Source organism: Mustela erminea, chromosome 16 (genome assembly GCF_009829155.1).
Source record: "Mustela erminea isolate mMusErm1 chromosome 16, mMusErm1.Pri, whole genome shotgun sequence".
Lineage (NCBI taxonomy): Eukaryota > Metazoa > Chordata > Mammalia > Carnivora > Mustelidae > Mustela > Mustela erminea.
In genome coordinates, this window is record NC_045629.1 from 51,195,457 (window position 1) to 51,215,201 (window position 19,745).

Consider the following 19,745-nt stretch of genomic DNA (forward strand, 5'->3'; position numbering starts at 1 on the left):
TTTGAGATTTTTCTTGCTTCTTGAGGTAGGCCTGTATTGCTATAAACTTCCCTCTTAGAACCACTTTTGCTGCATCTTAAAGATTTTGGACCATTGTGTTTTCATTTTCATTTCTGTCCATGTAATTTTTTATTTCTTCTTTGATTTCTTGGTTGATCCACTTATTGTTTAGTAGGATGTTATTTAACCTCAATGTGTATATGTTTTTTCCAGATTTTTTCTTGTGGTTGATTTCTAGTTTCATAGCGTGGTCAGAAAAGAAGCTTAGTATGACTTTGATCGTTTTGAATTGGTTGAGACTTGTTTTGTGGCCTAATATGTGATCTGTTTTGGAGAATGTTTCATTTGCACTTGAATATATATTCTGCTGTCTTAGGAAGGAATGTTCTGATTATATCTGTGTCATTCAAAGTCACTGTTTCCTTGTTGATTTTCTCTTTGGGTGATCTGTCCATTGATGTAAGTAGCATGTTAAAGTCTGCTACTGTTATTGTATTACTATCGGTATTCTTTTATGTTTGTTATTAAGTGTTTTATGTATTTGATTGTTCCCATGTTGGGTAACATAGTATATTGTAATATTGTAACAGTATTGCAATTATTATATCTTCTTGTTGGATTGCCCCCTTTATGAAAATATAGTGTCCCTCTTTGTCTCTTGTTATGGTCTTTGTTTTAAAGTCTATTTTGTCGGGCGCCTGGGTGGCTCAGTGGGTTAAAGCCTCTGCCTTCGGCTCATGTCATGATCCCAGGGTCCTGGGATCGAGCCCTACATCCGGTTCTCTGCTCAACAGGGTGCCTGCTTCCCCCTCTCTCTCTGCCTGCCTCTCTGCCTACTTGTGATTTCTGTCAAATAAATAAAATCTTTTAAATAAATAAATAAATAATAGTCTATTTTGTCAAATATGTTATGCCACAGCTTTCTTTTCACATCTATTTGCATGATATATGCTCTTTCATCCCTTCAGTTTCAATCTGCTTGTGTCTTTAGGTCAGAAATGAGTCTCTTCTAGGTAGCATATAGATGGGTCTTGGTTGTTTATCCATTCCATCACCCTATGTCTTTTGATTGGAGTGTTTAGTCCATCTTTCATTCAAAGTAACTAATGATAGTTATGTATTTATTGTGATTTTGTTACTTGTTCTGTGGTTATTTTTATAGTTCTTCTCTGTTCCTTTCTTCTTTTGCTCTCCTCTCATGGTTTACTGGCTTTCTTTAGTGATATACTTGGATTACTTTTCTTTATTTTTTGTATGTCTATTGCTGTTTTTTGGTTGTGGCTACCATCAGGTTTGTATATAGCATCTTCTGTATATATCAGTCTATATTAAGTTGATGGTCACCTAAGTCTGTACCTTCTTTACTCTGTCTCCTGCTGCATTTTACATATATGGAGTCTTTTAATTTGTGAGTCCCTTGACCGATTTTTATAGATATGCTTAAATTTTACTGCTTTTGTGTTCCTTACTTTCTCTTATTCTTACTTATGGTCTTTCCTTTCCATTCAGAAGAGTCCCATTACCGTTCGTTGTTGGGTGGTTGTAGTAGTCATGAACTCCCTTAACTTTTGTTGTCGGGAAACACTTTATCTCTTCTATTCTGGATGATAACCTTGATCGATAGATTATTCTTGGCTGCAGATTTTTTTTTCCTGCCAGCAATTTGAATATATCATGCTACTTTCTTCTGCCTGCAAAGTTTCTGCTGAAAAGTCTGCTGATAGCCTTATGGGTCTTCACTTTCTTTTTTGTTTTATTTTGTTTTGTTTTTAAAGATTTTCTTTATTTGAGAGAGAGCGAGTGAGAGGATGAGAAGGGGAGAAGGTCAGAGGGAGAAGCAGACTCCCCATGGAGCTAAGAGCCCAACACGGGACTTGATCCTGGGACTGTGGGATGATGACCTGAGCCAAAGGCAGTCGCTTAACCAACTGAGCCACCCAGGTGCCCGTGGGTCTTCCCTTTGTATGTAACTGTCTTCTTTTTCTTGATGCTTTAAAATTTTTTCTCTTTATTACTGTTTTTTCCAATTTGATTACTGTGTGTGTTGGTTTGGCTTCCTAGGGTTGATCTTGTTGGGGGATTTCTGTGCCTCCTGGATATGGTCAGTTATTTCCTTCTGCAGGGAAGTTTTCAACTATTATTTATTCAAATAAACTTTCCCTTTTCTTCTTCCTCTGAGAATGTTAGGCTTGATGAAGTTGCTGAGTTTCCTGTCTGTTTTCATTTTGCATAATTTTTTTTTCTCTTGATTACTTTCCATTACTCTGTCCTCTGGGTCACTAATTCATCTTTTTGCTTCCTTTAGTTTGCTATCTATTTTATCTGCTGTATTTTTAATCAAGCTCCATGCCCAGCCAGAAGCCCAATGAGTGACTTGAATTCATGGCCCTGAGCTGGAAACCTCAGCTGAAATCAAGAGTTGGTAACTGACTGAGTCACTCAGGCAACTCTCCCTCTAGTGTATTTTTAATTTCATTTATTGTGTTCTTCATCTTTCATTGGCTCTTTTTATCTTTTTTTTTTAAGAGTCTCACTAATGTCTTCCACTCTTTACTCAAGTCCAGTGAGTATCTTTATGATCATTACTTTAATTTTTCTATCAGACACATTACTTATCTCTGTTGTGCTTAGGTCTCTTGTGGTTTTCTCCTCCTCTTTTATTTGGTACATAATCCTCTATCTCCTCATTTTGGCTAACTCTCTGTGTCTAAGTGTTACGAAAGTCAGCTACATCTCTGCTCTTGAAAGTAATGGCCTTATGAATAAAAGGTCCTGTAGTGCCTTGCAGTGCAGTGTGCCTTGTTCCCCAGAATCTGGTGCTTCAGGGGTGTCGCCTGTGTGTATCACACACACCCTACTGCTGTGTGTTGGCCACTTTTGCCTTTAGTCCAGTCTTCTGCAATGGCTTTCTTTGCCTGTTGTGGGCAGTGCTTGGTCCCCGTGTTGTTAGTGGGCCAGTCTGGGGCCACCTTGGGCTTGAGTTTAGTCAGACCAGGCATTTGCCTGAGATGTTATAGCACCAAACTGAAGGGTGCTTTCCCTGTGTTGTCCCCTGAGAAACTGTTATTGGTTGGTGGGCCTGCAATCTGACCAAGCTGTCTGCCCACAGCCCACTGCTGGGACTGTCCGTTTGGGTGTGTGGTTAGCCTTCCCTCACCCAAGGGCAGGAATCCCTTTGGAGCGGAGCTGGCCCGTGTCATAGCTGCTTGCACACTACCTGGCTTGTGGCTCCAGCTTGAATAGGCACCAACCACCAGCTGCTGAAAGGGGGGGGGGGGTGGGCACAGTGTCCACAAGGTTTGTGCTGCCAGTGCAGGGTGTGGCTGGTACAGCCACTGGTCTGGGCCTGCAGTTTTCACAAGGCATGCTGGTCTTCAGTGGGACCAACCACCACTGGAGGATTGAGGCTTCACAAAGCCCAGGAGTTGGAAGCCATGGTGTTGGCAAGGTATGCCAGTGTTCTGGGAGGAGACCCTCAGTGCTGGGACTGAAGCAAGCTTGGCTAGACAGGGCAGATCCCCTAAGAGGGCAGGTGGTGGTATGAAGAAGTTAGGTAGTAAGTGTCAGTTCTGGGCTAGTTCTGAAAGGTGGCCATGTGTTTGTGCTATGGTTGGGAGAGGGAAATGGTGCCTGCCAGCTCCTTTGTTCCTGGGTGAGTCTCCCAGGGATCTCTATCCTTTAGGGACACACTCTGAAATTAGTAAATAAACTCCCTGTATGCCCCAGGCTACTATGTCTATGCTGTATCCCCATGGATTCTTTGTAGTGCTGTCTTTAAGGGTGGGGAATCAGCTGACTCTTCCAGAAATCATCCTGCTGATTTTTAAAATCTGAGACTTTAAGTTCCACTGATTATTGTGAGAACTCACAAAATTCAGCCCCTCTAGTTTTCAGAGCCAAATGTTATGGCACTTAATCTTCCCCATTCAGCCTCCCCTGTGTGATTGTCTTTTTCTCCCCTCTCCACATCCATGGCTCCCTCCTTTCCAAGGACTGCCAGGGTTCATTTGGCTCTGACCACATCTCCATCCTTCCTAACCTCTTCAGTGTGGCCTCTTCTCTACCTTTAGTTGTGGAGTTGGTTTCACCAGTCTTTGGGTTGTTCTGTGTTTTTTTACACTGATATGAACATTACCTAGTTGCATCTGTGGGCCAAGGTGAGCTTTCTGCCATCTTACCAGATGCTCCACCTCAATTCCTTTTTTTTTTTTTTTAAGATTTTATTTATTTATTTAATAGACAGAGATCAAAAGTAGGCAGAGAGGCAGGCAGAGAGAAAGGAGGAAGCAGCTCCCCACTGAGCAGAGAGCCTCATGCAGGGCTCCATCCCAGGACCCTGACACCATGACCTGAGCTGAAAGCAGAGGCTTTAACCCACTGAGTCACCCAGGTGCCCCTCAATTCCTTTTTATCTTTCAGAAATGTCTCAATGTTTATAGTTCATTGATAAGAGTTTTCCTAGTTTTTTGTAGATCTATAGATTTTCTTTTTTATCCTTAGAACTTTTTTCCCATTTCAATGGCATTTGGAGAAGAAGGGGATGATAATATGAAGTTCAGTGCATTCCTCTTGAATCAGAATTTTCATCTTCTCTTACTCTATATATTCTCATTGGGAAATTTGATTCAGATATTTCAGTTACCATTTTTATAATGATGGCTTCCAAATCCATGTCCTTTACCTAAAGTCTCTCCCTTGCAGAGCCCTATTTATTTAACTGTCTGCTAGTAGATATCCACACTCACATGTCCCATGGGCACTTCAAACTGCCCATCAACAGGTGAACTGATAAGAAATTATGGTTTAATCACACGATGGAATACTACTTAGCAATTAAAAAGAAAGAACTGTTGAGGCATGGAACAACATGGATGAATTTCAAAATAGTGATGCCAAGTGAAAGAAGCCAGACAAAAAAGAATATATGCTGTATGGTTTCATTTATGTAAAACCTTGAAAATACCACTCTGTAATGACAGAAAGCGTATCAGTGATTGCCAGGGGAGGCTTTTTGGCTTGTGGTAGGGAGTGAGAGGGGAGATAGGAGGGAGGGATTACAAAGAGGCAAGAGAATACTTTTGTGGTAATGGATATATTTATTTTATTGATTCTGGTAATGGTTTCAAAACCCATCAAAGTTTACACTTTATACATGTTCAGTTTATTATACGTCAATTATACCTAAATAAAGCTGGAAGAAAACCCTCACTATTAAAGGCTTTTAATGGAAAAACGGCAGTTCCTGCCCTCTCTTCTCTATCCCCATCTCTATTCCCCTCCCCAGAGACAGATGCTTTGAACTCCTTCAGGGCTCTTCCCATACACAGGCCATGTTCTAATATGCTTAGTCTGTTGCGTATTGATTCGTCCATTTAGAACTTCTGGCAGTCTCTGTTTATTCTTTCCTATTATGGTAGTTGATTATTGATTTGTCTTACTCTACCATTTTTACTTCTCTTCCCAGTGTTCTAATATAATTTTTGGTTAAATCAATCAATCTCCAGTGCTAGCTTTACTAGGAACATTAAATATTGTACATTACTGAGTCGAGTAGTTTGCTTTGATTGAATGTATTTCTTTAATACCTTCCCTCTTGGTTAACACAATAACTGCATTTTCCCTTATTTGCTTGTTTTTTATGTACCTATAGCTAGTTTTTTTTCTTGATGTCCTAGACTTTTAGACATCTAACAGCAATTTTTCCAGATGCTTAAAATACCATATAATCTGTCAGTTCCAGTCCCCCAGTGCCATTCCCTTGAGGCATTCATTCCTCCTTCAGCTATCTGTCCTCGTATATTTGCCCTGATTTCTTTCTGGACTAGATACATAGTGGTAAGGACTACAAAGAAACACAAATCAGAATAATGGAACAGAGAATGGAAAGACATTTTTTTACATAAGGTGGGCAGGGAATGCTTCTCTGAAGTGACAGTTATGCAGAGACCCAAATGAATGAGGACACAAGCCGTGTGACTGTGTGGAGGAAGAGTGTTCTAGGTAAAGGGAACAGCAAATACAAAGATTCTGAAGCAGAAATACACATGGAATTATGAGAAGCAAAATGCCAATTTAGTGGCATTGGAGTGAATAAGAGAAAGCATGGTAGGAAATGAGGAAAAGGGTGGTCGGAAAGTGGCCAGGGGCCAGGAAATCTGAGGCCTCATAGGACTTGATAAGAACTCTAGAATTTATTCTAATGGAGTCTTTTTAACAAGGACAAGCTTACATTTTAAAGAATCACATTGGTTGGAAGGTGGACTGAATGGAAATGGACTGTCAGATTTGCGAGAGTGTTAAGTAGTGAGACCATTAGGAAGCTATTTCAGTAGTCTAGGTGAAAGATTTAGTGGCTTAGACATAGTAACTTAGTAATAGTGAGAAATGGTCAGATTTGAAATCAATCTTACAGGGGAACCAATAGGATTTGCTGCTGGATCAGATATGGGGTGAGAGACAGAGAGGAGTAAAAGATGAGTCTTTGGATTCTTGGTCAGAGCAACTTGGTGAATGGTGGCACTACCTGAGATGGGGAAGACGGAGGGATTCTTTGGGAGATAGGATGCTGTGGGATTGAGTTGTGTTTTGAACATACTGGGTTTGAGGTGCATGTTGACAGCTTATTGGAATTCTCCAGGGGCAGGTGGTCATCAAGTAGAGGGTTCACAGGAGAGATGGGGCTGGAGATGACTTTAGGAATCTTCGTGTACAGTTGGTATTTAATTCCATGGTTCTGGATGGGTCTCTCCTGGGAGTGAGTATAGATAAGGTAGAAATCTGAGGATGGATCTCCCGAGTACTCCAGTATGTAGAATTTGGAAGTAGAAGAGAATCAAAAAAAGAACAGCAGTGAGATAGGTAGAAATCCAGGAGAATTCATATTCTATAAGCCAATTGAAAAAAAAAAAAGTTTCATGAGGAGGGCAGGATCCACTGTGTAAAATGTTATTAAGAATTTAGTAGGATGAGGACTTAGAACTGATTTAGTGGATTTGACAATGTGGAGTTTATTGGTGGCTCTGACAAGCTGTTTCACTGAAGTATGAGGACGATTGAAGGAAGGCTCATGAGGGAGTGGGAAGAGCAGAATTCAAGAAAGTAAAGACAACTGTTTTGAGGAGTTTTTCTCTAAAGGGGAACAGAAAAATGGAATAATGGCTGGATGGGGATTGGGATGTAAAGTCAAGGAAAGATATTATTGTTTTGTTTTGTTTTGTTTATGGTGGGAGATAATAGAACAAGTTTGTCTGATGGGATAATCACTGTAGCATAGGGTTTGGAATTGGGGGGTTGGAAGAGAGGAGAATATGAGAGCGATCTCTGTGAAATAAAATTGACTGGAGGCACCTGGGTGGCACAGTTGGTTAAGCGTCCAACTCTTGATTTCAGCTCAGGTCATGATCCCAGAGCCATGAGATTGAGCCCCACATTTGGCTCCATGCTCAGCACGGAGTCTGCTTCAGACTCTCTCTCCCTCTGCCTTTCCCCCTCCTCACGCTCTCTCAAATAAATAAATAAATCTTAGAAAAGAAAGGAAAATTGACCAAAGGTTAAGCCCAGAAATGTTTTAGTAATAAGATTGCAGTGTGATACTGGGTTTTCAGTTAGTAAACTAGTACATTTCTGTTCTGAAAAATGTTCTTATATTCTTTATTCAATTATCATCCATACCCCATTTTCCCTCTAATTTCTGGAACTCCTTTAGTCATGTGTTAGACACTTGGACTGATCCTCTAATTGGGAGGATTTTCTCTCTAACTGTCCATCTCTTCCCTCAGCTTTATCTTCTAATCCTTCTATAGAGTGTTTTTGTTGTTGTTTTTTTTTAATTTGAGCCATCTTACTATTTCAATTTTCTATAGCACCTATTCCTTTTAAATGAATGCAATTTAAGATATTAAGGTTTTTATTTGTTCTGTGATTCATTTTCTTTTGTTCCCTGCATAATCTGTTTCCTCCAAATATTCAATTATCTGCTTGCTTGGTTTGGTCTCTCATCCTACTAAATTCTTAATAACATTTCACACAGTGGATCCTGCCCTTCTTATGAAACACTTTTTCTCTCTTTGATGTGCGAGGCTTTCTTCAGACATCTGATGATCCTTGGCTGCCCATTTTTATTTGTGTGGGGCACTAAAAAGTTCTGTGTGCAAGAATGGGGCTTGTTACTGGTGGGCTTCATAGTAGGGTTAGCTCAAGGTCAACTGTCTTTTTCACTGTCAGTGTGTAGAGCTCTTCAAGACTGTTGAGTTTTTTCAAAGAATGGGGATGGTAGGTATATGCCTGAACAGAAGAAGAACAGGAAGATGAGGGCTTCATGTTTCTGTAGGTTGACTGTTATAGCCCCCCGCTTTTCAGTTTGTGCATTATCTCTGCCCTGTGCTTGATGCCCCAAGTGCAGAACATTTCCAGCTCCGTTTCTTCCAGAAACAAGGCTGGTAGAATGCAGTAGTCATCTGGACTGGAGTAGGGGTGAGGATAGACTTTTGTGCTACTTAGTACCTCAACAAACTGAGACTCTTGGATTATTTAGAGCACATGAGCTCATTGTCATCTCAATACCTCCACTCCTGCTTCAAAGTACACCTCATGTCCCATTAAGTCACTTTCCACTCCTCTAATGGCTCTCCATCTTGGGAAGGCTGGGGCTTTCTTTTTTGTTGTTTTGATCATTGGAAAAGTCATATATGCTAATGTAGTCTCTTCTGTTCACTTATAATTGGTTAGTGGCTTTTTTTTTTCTTTATTATAAGAGGAAAGGGGGTAAACATATGTGGTTAATGTGCCAGGTTTATCCAGAACCCATGTGCCTTTTCTGAAGTATAATCATCACAATAATGTTTATTGAGTGCCTACTACATGCCAGACTCTGTTTGAAGAGCTTTACATTTATTAACTCCATACTCATAACAGTTTTATGCAACAGGTAGTATTATCATTGCCGTTTTACAGTTGAAGAAACTGTGGCAAAGAAAAGTTAACTAGACAAAGTTACACAGCCAGGAAGTGGGGGACTAACATTCCAGCTCAGCTGTCAGACTCTAGAGATACTTCCTGCTTTTAAAACTCTCCAGTAGTATTCATTCCTTGATTTCCAAAATCCAGACAACTTAGCATGCCATTCCTGTTCTCCAGGATCAAGCCTAGCATACCTCACCAATCTCAGCTCTCTCTACTCTGCCCTTAACACCACCTCTTGGACCTTATATTCAAGCCACACTAAGCTTGCCCTGCATGGATAAGGGTTTAGTGATCCTCATGCCTTTTTCATGCTGTTCCTCTGCCTCAGACATTCCTTCATTCTCTAGAATACTCAGTACAATGTTAGGGTATTCCTTTATGTACTTATAAATTTAATATTTGCGTAAGTTATTTTGCCTAGCAGTCAACTCATGCTTTTGATTTGATTTAGCATGTCTTCTTTAAAAATGTGTAATTTAATAAAATAATAATATTCTATTACATATGAAGGGTTCATAAGTCTAACAGACTAACTGAAATTATCTCCTTAAAATTTCATTGTATTGAGGGGCACCTGGCTGGCTCAGACAATAGAGAAAATTACTCTTGATCTCAGGGTCATGAGTTCAAACTCCATGTTGGGCATAGAGATTAGTTTAAAAATAATAAATTAATAAAAGTGAAAAAAATTTTGACTGTATTGACAATGAGATATTATTTTAGAGTATAAGTGAGAAGGTATATACTTTAAATAGTGAATAAGTTCCATTCATTTGTTATTAAAATGTTTTCTAACCTTATCTTGCTGTTTTTCTTAATAGCCTTTTCTTCCTCTGGCAAATTTGGAATGCTCACCAAACATCGAAACTTTCCTTTGCAAAGCTTTTGTACCAGCTTGCACGGAACAAATTAATGTGGTTCCACCTTGTCGTAACTTTTGTGAGAAAGTATATTCTGATTGCAAAAAATTAATTGATACTTTTGGTATGCGATGGCCTGAGGAACTTGAATGTGACAGGTAAATTATGTTTTCAACTGAAAGCTACCAGTGATCTTTTAATGTTGCTTTTAGTTTTCCAGAATGTTTGTGACCGGCTCTCATTATTTAATTCAACAAATGTTTATTGCACACTTAACATTTGCCAGCCACTGTGGTGTAGTGTTTTGGGCACAATGGTTAGCAAAAACAGATTTCCAGTGGGAATTTACTGTGGGGTAGGAGGAACAGATACTAATAAAATAATTATAATAATAAATGTAAAATTATAACCATGCTAGAGACAACAAAGGAGAAGTACAAAGTTCTCTGAGAAGATGTAAGGGTGCCTTTGACCCAAACTGGGGGGAAATGAACTTATTTTCAATTCACTGCCCATTTGTACATTGACCTTGACTCATTACTTTTGTCTCCTATTCGCTAGACATTGGGGGATTGTAATTTGAAACAGTCTACTGATATAATGAGACTTCACATGATAAAGCTGGGAAGATGCTGTATCTATCTTTTTGTGTCTTTATCTGTAGACTAGATTATAGAAGGTTTGTGAAAGTCAAATACTTCCGGTGGATAATTGTTTCCAGGAACAACTGATAACATAAAATAAAGTTGAGGATACCCATACCTTACATTCTAGGCAATACCCTTCTACAGGAGCTTTTACACAAATAAGGAATCACACATGAAAATACCGATTGCCACATTATTCCTAAATTTTTTTTAAAAAAGGGGAAATGTGAAACTCCATTGTAGAACAATGAATAGTAAATTGTGATGTACTTATACACTAGAGTACTGTGATACAGTAGATAAAATTAATGTAGTTGATCCACATCTGTACACATGGATAAATCTAAAAATTATAGTGTTAAGTAAAAAAAGGATGCTACAGGATAATATATAGTATGATGTCATTTATATAAAATTCAAAACCTGTAAAACAATATTATATAACATTATGGTTAGAAAAAATCACAGAGTAAAAATTTTTTCAAATGCAGAAGGAGAATAAAAACTGAATTTGTGGTAATGAGTATTTCTGGGGAGAGAGAAAGGAGAATAGGACCAGAAAGGGGTTTCAACTGATCTCTACTGTTCGGGTCCCACATTGGATGTGTAGAGATTACTTAAAAATAAAATCTTATAAATAAATAAATAAGTAATTTTCTTCTTAGAAACTCCCACTAATTTATTTTTACTTTTTTAAAGATTTTATTTGAGAGAGAGAGTACAAGTGGGAGGGATAGAGGAAGAGGGATAGGGCCAAGCAGTCTACCCCATGAGCAGAGAGCCCAACGTGGGTCTCAGTCCCAGGACCCCAAGATCATGACCTGAGCCAAAATCAAACATTTAACCAACTGAGCCACCCAAGTGCCCCAAAACTCCCGCTAATTTTTATACCATATAGATCCTCCAAATTAACACTGGTGTGTAGAAACTCAACTGAGCAATAAACTTTTTCACAAAATAGAAAATGTATCTGTGTATATCACTCCAGTCTACCGTAAACAAGGGAGACAAGGAGTAGAGACTTCCAGTGACAAAATAAATGTGTCATTGGGATATAATGTACAGCATGGGCAATGTAGCCAATAACATTGTATTAATTTTGTGACAGATGGTGATTAGATTTACTGTGGTGACCTTTTCTCAATGTATATAAAAGTCAAATCACTATGTTGTGCACCTAAAACTCATATAATATTGTATGTCAACTCAATTAAATTAAAAAGACCCAGCCAAACTGAAACAGGATAGTGATGAATTAAGCTGGTCCCTAGTCTACTTCTTGGTGATCTTCTTGCCTTTAAGAATGTAGAGATCACCTGAACTCAATCCAGGGAGGGGAAGGGTGTCATTTCAGCCAATTTTAACTGTCAAAACCTTGTCATATGGTTGAGCTACTTTGCTTGTGGACATTAGAATACAAGTGAACTTCCCCAAGACTTATATTTCTAATGCTGTAAACAGACAAGCCAACACTTTTTTGTCTGGAGACTACTAATTAAGAAAAATTCTTTTTCTTTTCTTTTTTCTTTCTTTCTTTTTTTTTTTTTTAGGATAAATTCTTTCTTAAATATTTATTCTTGGAAGCAGAAATTATTTAAAAATTATTAATTGGAGCACCTGGCTGGCTCAGGCAGTGGAGCATGATCCTGAGTTCAAGCCCCACCTAGGGTATAAAGTTTACTTAAAAAATTTACAAAATAATGGGACGCCTGGGTGGCTCAGTTGGTTAAGCAGCTGCCTTCGGCTCAGGTCATGATCCCAGGGTCCTGGGATCGAGTCCCACATCGGGCTCCTTGCTCGGCAGGGAGCCTGCTTCTCCCTCTGCCTCTGCCTGCCTCTCTGTCTGCCTGTGCTCGCTCGCGCTCTCTCCCTCTGTCTCTGAAAAATAAATAAAATCTTTAAAAAAAAAAAAAATTTACAAAATAAAAATTATTCATTGATCATTTTCTGAGTAAGGAAATGTTCATATTCACTTGCCTTGTATTAAATATATGTTAGCGTATTGGGGCCTCACTAACAACTACTAGTGTTCAGTTAATTTCAAAGCTCTAACCTTTAATCTATCCAGGTTGTATGTCTTCCCATCAATTATGAATGCATAATGTAGTACTTTATAGCTGGAAAGCATAGCATTAAAACAGTGAATCAGTAAAAATGTTGCCTTCGATTTTTATAATCTCTACAGATTGCAGTACTGTGATGAGACCGTTCCTGTAACTTTTGATCCACACACACAGTTTCTTGGTCCTCAGAAGAAAACAGAGGAAGTTCAAAGAGACATTGGATTTTGGTGTCCCAGGCATCTGAAGACTTCTGGGGGACAAGGCTATAAGTTTCTGGGAATTGACCAGTGCGCACCTCCATGCCCTAACATGTATTTTAAAAGTGATGAGCTAGAGTTTGCAAAAAGTTTTATCGGGATAGTTTCAATATTTTGTCTCTGTGCAACTCTGTTCACATTCCTTACTTTCTTAATTGATGTTAAAAGATTCAGATACCCAGAAAGACCAATTATATATTACTCTGTCTGCTACAGCATCGTGTCCCTGATGTACTTCATCGGATTCTTGTTAGGCGACCGCACAGCCTGCAACAAGGCAGATGAGAAGCTAGAGCTCGGGGACACGGTAGTTCTGGGCTCTCAGAATAAGGCTTGCACGGTTCTGTTTATGTTTTTGTATTTTTTCACAATGGCCGGCACGGTGTGGTGGGTGATTCTTACCATTACGTGGTTCCTAGCGGCAGGACGAAAATGGAGTTGTGAAGCCATTGAACAAAAAGCGGTGTGGTTTCATGCCGTGGCGTGGGGGATACCGGGTTTTCTGACTGTTATGCTTCTTGCTATGAACAAAGTCGAAGGAGACAACATTAGCGGTGTTTGCTTCGTCGGCCTTTATGACCTGGATGCGTCTCGCTACTTCGTGCTCCTGCCTCTGTGCCTTTGTGTGTTTGTCGGGCTGTCTCTTCTTCTAGCTGGCATTATTTCCTTAAATCACGTTCGGCAAGTTATACAACATGATGGCCGGAACCAGGAGAAACTAAAGAAATTTATGATTCGAATTGGAGTCTTTAGTGGCCTGTATCTTGTGCCCCTCGTGATACTTCTGGGGTGTTACGTCTATGAGCAAGTGAACAGGGTCACCTGGGAGATAACTTGGGTCTCCGACCACTGTCGTCAGTACCACATCCCGTGCCCTTACCAGGTAAAGAGCATTTGTATTAGTTTGCTATCCTTTTTAAAGATTTTATTTATTTGAGAGAAAGAGAGAGAGATTACCTGAGCCTGTGGGGATGGGGAGATGGAAAGGGAGAAGCAGATTGAGCAGAGAACTTGACACGGGGCTCAATCCCAGAACCCTGAGATCAGCACCTGAGCTGAAGGCAAATGCTTAACCAACTGAGCCACCCAGGGACCCCTGTATTAGTTCATTATTTAACTTTAACACAGTGGACATTCCCTGGACATACACTTGAAATAGTCATGAACATGACATTAGATTTTCCATAAGAAAATCCAGTAGATAGAGGGAAAGATTGGGCATTAGCTGAAGCTGAGGTCAGGCCTTGAGTTCTTGCCTCAAGTTTAGACTTTGGTTACGATAGTTAAAGTGCCTCCTTTAGCTATTCTTTTAATAAAAATTAAATTCGGTTGCAAAGGCAAATAAATAATAATGAGGAACAGAAACAAGAAGAGGTCTGTCAACTTCTGCTGAAGTGGGAGTTGTTTTTAATTCTTCGCTTAGTGCAGGGAAACCTTATTTGGGTTTATTTAATTTGATCGTGTCATCTTATAATGTTTTTGTTTCATCTATGCTTATAAAAACAGAACTTATTTTACTATATGGAATTGATACTTCTTTCACCCTGACCAACCAAATTTTTTAAAACATAAACAACAATGCATAAGGACTCTAAAATACTATGTTGTTCCAATGAATTTAAATGCAATTTTTTGGTAGATTTTAGTAGAAGGCAAATAGATGAATACTCAAAGCCAGATATTTTGGCAATTATAAGAGGCTGCTATACTTATAGGGAAAAGATGCTGGGAAATCAAGTCAAGATTTAGGATATTCTTCCTAAATATATTTAAGTGTTTTCCTTTTCTAGCTATGTATTTTGATATGCAGATAAGTTCTTCATTCGGAACTTTAGTAAAGAATATTAAAGCAGCACTGTTCATTATAGTGTGCTATGTCAAACATTTTATAATACAACAGACTGAAAATTTATACTTTCTGTTCAAGTTTTACATTGATGGTATAGACTTCTTTCCACTTAAAATGTATCACTGAAATTTTTATTATTCACTTTTTTTTGTAGGCAAAAACAGAAACTCGACCAGAATTGGCTTTATTTATGATAAAATATCTGATGACATTAATTGTTGGCATCTCTGCTGTCTTCTGGGTTGGAAGCAAAAAGACATGCACGGAATGGGCTGGGTTTTTTAAACGAAATCGTAAGAGAGAGTAAGAAGCTACTGAATTATCTGATGTTGTTTTAAATTAAATAGAACAAATACCAAGGAACTATTCAAGTCATTATTGTGCCAGAGTTTCATTATGCCAACTGTTATATCAAATTTGGAAATCTTTTTCCTGGAGAAATATACTTTATTCTGTTTGGCATTCATTAAAATAGACTCTGACCTATACTATTCTATTGAAATATGAAAGAAAGAAAGATTTGTTAAGTGTGCATTTTCTTTACACAGCTTATATTTAATATTATTACTGCTATCACTGGATTCATTAGTTCAGATGCAGCATTTTAAATTTTATCAATGATAAAAGATTAAATGGGATCAAATATATGTAAGGAAAATTATAGACTATGATTCAAATATATTATATGATCGTTTACTACCTTTAAGTTTTATCACACATAGTGCTGGCTTAAAATGCTTAGGGCAACTTATTTGCCCTAAGATGGTAAAATTTTAAGCTTATGTAGTATTTTATAACAATATAGTAGATTTACAAGTAAATAGTTCATTTTGGTTAATTATATACATTATATGCTCTATACAGCCAACAATGTAGCATAGGTTTTTAAACTATTCCCCATTGGTTTGATTAATAAACTTTTTTGTGGTAAAAGTTCAGAACTATAGATCTTGTCTAAGTTTTTAAAGTCTGAAGAATTGCATTGTTTTTTTAAGATTTTACTTATTTATTTGACAGAGAGAGGGAGAGAGCACACAAGCAGAGGGAGATGCAGAGGGAGATGCAGGTTCCCCACTGAGCAGGGAGCCTGACTGAAGAATTGCATTTAACTGGACTTTAATTTTTTGCAATTATTACATATCTACTCCATATTTATATACATCACAGTTCAGTATAATTTGCCTACTTTAATGTTAGAAAGCAAACAATTAAATTTAACAACAACCATTCTACATCCTTTCTTTTCTGGTTTACTTTTATATTGATGTACTTACATGTGATAAATAGATTATCCCCTACGGTATGCTGCTTTGAGTTTCCTAGTCCTCCTTCTTAGGTTTAGCCTCTCTAATTTTTTACCAATCTACTTATGCCGACAAAGGCAGCTAACAGTGTATGCAAAAAAGATTTCACGTCATGGCAATCTACTTATAGCTCATAGTATCTGCAATCCCAGATTTCATAACTATAAGTCATTTAGAACTTTTAACCTGATCAACTAAAGATTTTAGTATAAGTATAAGATATATGCTTTTTGGCTTCTTTTTCTTTCTTTTTTGTCCCCCTGCTTTTTGGCTTCTCGATAGCATTTAACATTTACCTAGTAAGCCCGCTCCTTGGTTTCTCTTACAGTCCAATCAGTGAAAGTCGAAGAGTTCTACAGGAGTCATGTGAGTTCTTCTTAAAGCACAATTCTAAAGTCAAACACAAAAAGAAGCACTACAAGCCCAGTTCGCATAAGCTGAAGGTCATTTCCAAATCCATGGGAACCAGCACAGGCGCTACTGCCAATCACGGCACTTCCTCAGTGGCTATCACTAACCACGATTACTTAGGACAAGAAACTTTGACAGAAATACCAACCTCCCCAGAAACATCAGTGAGAGAGGTGAGAGCAGACGGAGCGAGCACCCCCGGATCCAGAGAACACGACTGTGGGGAGCCGGCCTCCCCAGCAGCATCCAGCTCCAAACTCTGTGGGGAACAGGCCGACAGGAAGGGCTGGGCAGGCAACGGGACAGATAAGATCAGCGTATCAGAAAGTACGAGGAGTGAAGGAAGGTGAGCTCCGATTTTGTTCTGTTAAATCGGGACTGCTTTGAATATTGCATTATGCATTTTTTATTAAAGCATAGCACATCTGGAAAGAAAATGTGCTAGGAGATGACATGTGTCCATATATTTAATCCAAGGAAGTTTGGGTATAAGAAGTTTGGGTCCAGCCTGTAAATATGGTATTTGGTAGTTCAGTTCTTAGCTTGGAAAAGAGCCTTCATGAATGTTGTTCTCGTAGGAGTGTGATGTTCTTTTCCGTGGCCGTTGTTAAGTGTTGCGTGTATATTTGGTAAATATTTAGGAGCCTTTTGAGATACAGGCTATTAAGTTGTAATTGCTACTGTATCATAGTACTAAAAGGTATTTGTCATTTTATATGAAGATGATTATGTTTTTTACTTTCTGAACATGAAAGGATATTGACATTATCTTTAATGAATTTTTCCAAATGGTCATAGGTGATCCAGACACAGGTAAATATCGAATTAACCAGAATGCCAATAGCTAAGTACTTTTAGGTCTCAAGGTTGTCTCGCCTCCCTCCTCCCAAACTAAATCAGATGCACTTCTTTGTGTTCCCGTAACAGCTTTTGCTGTTTCTAATTAGATATGTACCTTTAAAATGGGATCGGGAGGGAGACAAACCATAAGAGACTCTTAATCTCACAGAACAAACTGAGGGTTGCTGGAGGGAGGTGGGTAGGGAGGGGGTGGTGGGGTTATGGACACTGGGGAGGATATGTGCTATGTTGAGTGCGATGAAGTGTGTAAACCTGGCGATTCACAGACCTGTAGCCCTGGGGCTAATAATACATTATATGTTAATAAAAAAATTTTAATTAAAAAAAAAACCTCCACTAGATTTGTAAACCCTCAATTTGTAAAACCTCAGAGCTGAGGTCTGATTCATCATTGTGTTGGAATTAAAATGTCTCATCCTTGGTGGGAAATGAATAAAATATTTGCTAAAGCAAGGGCCGGAATTCTATCTTATTAACTGTATTCCTGATGCTACAGTGTGCTCAGCCCACGCATGGGTGGTGCTTAATGCAATTTCTGAAGTTAGCAAGAACTGTATTTGAAAAGAAAGTATTTGCACTTTGAGGTGTCAGGGTACACATAAAGAGTTTTAGTTAATTATGCAAAAAACTCATGAAAAGTGGATGGCAGCTGTAAGGACATTTGGCATCACATCTGCGATTTGGTCTGTAATATGTCACCTTTCGTCTTTTTACCTAGGCTCTCTCCAAAAAGTGATGTCCCCGAGCCTGGCCCAGTGCAGAACAGCAGCTCACAGGCCCCAGGTTCCTCGGAGCCGGGCAGCCCAAGAGGCTCTGCCTCCCTGCTCGTTCACTCGGCTTCCGGGGGCAGGAAAGAGCAGGGCCATGGCAGTCACTCGGATACGTGAGGGGCGGGGTTGCCTGCCCGTTGCAGAGAAGGGAGTTCATACTACACTGGCGGGGACAGTGTGCCGTCTTAGCGACATCACTGTCCCGTTCTTTTGCACTGAGAGCTACACCGTCGCTTGTTACACTGGAAACGGTAGATTCCAAGTATAATAGGATTCATTTCGCACAGAGGTTCGTGATGACAGTATACCCAGGAAACAGAAATGTGCAGGTTAATAATATTTTTTTAAGTTGTGTGGGAGGAGGGAGTGAGAGGAATCTTCCTTTTCTATTTATGAAGATTCTACTCTTGTTAAAAGTATTTTAAAATGTACTATATGCTCTTTCACTTTTATGGTCTAAAATCAAGATATTACTTTGCTAAAGTATTTAAAACTTGTGTCTTTTTTTTTAATACATTTGAAAATAAGTTTCTATGTATTTGAACTTTTTTTTTTTTAGGAATCCTGGAAAAGCTATTCAAATATTTTTGTCATGTTATTCTGATATTTTAGCACTACTTTGGTAGCTTTTACACTGAGTTTCTAAGAAAATTGAAAAATAATACTTTTATAGTATGAAAAATATTTGACACACCAGCAGGTTTTATAATGGGAATTCACCTTTAAAAACCCACTTATTCCACTTTATCATCTTCCCTGTGTGAATTTTATAGTCTTATTGTTTTAGAAATTTCATACATCTATTATGCCACTAAAATGAGGTGCTTAATGTCCAATGTTGATTGTATTATGCTGCTCTCTGATCCTTCTATATTTTTAAATGATATGTCCTGAAGGATTAGGTGAAATGTTGTTACTCTTTTAGAAATTAAGCCAAGTGCAATTGATTTCCTTTTTAAAAAAAAAGTTTTATGACCACTCAAGATTGTATTTTTATGACCATTTATACTTGCTTGTACTTTTTTTTAGTTGCTTGTACTTTTAACTTTTTTAACGTTTAGAATACTAAAGCTTGTACAGTATCTTCATCAGACATTATGTAGAATTCATTCCTGTACCGAAATAGGATTTTGCTAAACATTTAAAAGTGTGCTTAAAAAAAAAAAATGTGTTAGCACTATTAGTGTCAATCAAATGGGGGAAAAAATGTAGTCCTGATAAACATACTTTAAAATATTGAAGAATTTTCTTAATTTTATTTCCAATTAAGTGTTCTACTTTGAACAACATTTTCTGATGCTTTTGGTTTTTTCCTCTATTTAGCATTCTATTAAGCATAAAAAGATTATCATGTACTGTATGGAAAATGTAAATACTAACTTTTCCACATTTTTTAACTTTGCATACAAATTATATGATCTTTCCAGTAATAAAGTTTTCTCTGTATAAAAGATTGTGGAGTATTGTGTTTATTTTTAGTGGTCCTGACCCAGGAAGTGGTAGAACTTTTCAGATCAGTGGCTCCATTACTAATTAGCCAAAAGCTTTAAACTGGAAAAGGAGAAGTTAGGACTCTAATTTTTCATTTGTTACCATTTTTCCCAGAGTATATGTGATACAGCCGTATTTATCATACTTTTTAAAGCCAGTGGGAGACCTGAAGGATGAGGTAAAGCAGTGGGAAATAAAACAATACTAAATTAAAACATGTTAAAAAACAAATAGGATAGTGAGGAATTGCCAGGCTAAGACCTTGGAGAAG

General features: G+C 38.3%; 1 protein-coding gene across 2 annotated transcripts in view; it reads left to right on the top strand.

The window, feature by feature from the left end:
- Positions 1 to 19,432, top strand: part of FZD6 (frizzled class receptor 6) — a 38,680-nt gene extending 19,248 nt beyond the window's left edge. For both annotated transcript variants that reach the window (XM_032316276.1, XM_032316277.1), the window contains exons 3-7: positions 9,783 to 9,979; positions 12,654 to 13,671; positions 14,792 to 14,940; positions 16,270 to 16,698; positions 17,932 to 19,432. In XM_032316276.1, coding sequence (XP_032172167.1) covers positions 9,783 to 9,979; positions 12,654 to 13,671; positions 14,792 to 14,940; positions 16,270 to 16,698; positions 17,932 to 18,100 — 1,962 coding nt within the window. In that variant the 3' untranslated portion in view covers positions 18,101 to 19,432. The remainder of the gene's footprint in view (positions 1 to 9,782; positions 9,980 to 12,653; positions 13,672 to 14,791; positions 14,941 to 16,269; positions 16,699 to 17,931) is intronic.
- Positions 19,433 to 19,745: the final 313 nt, after the last annotated feature.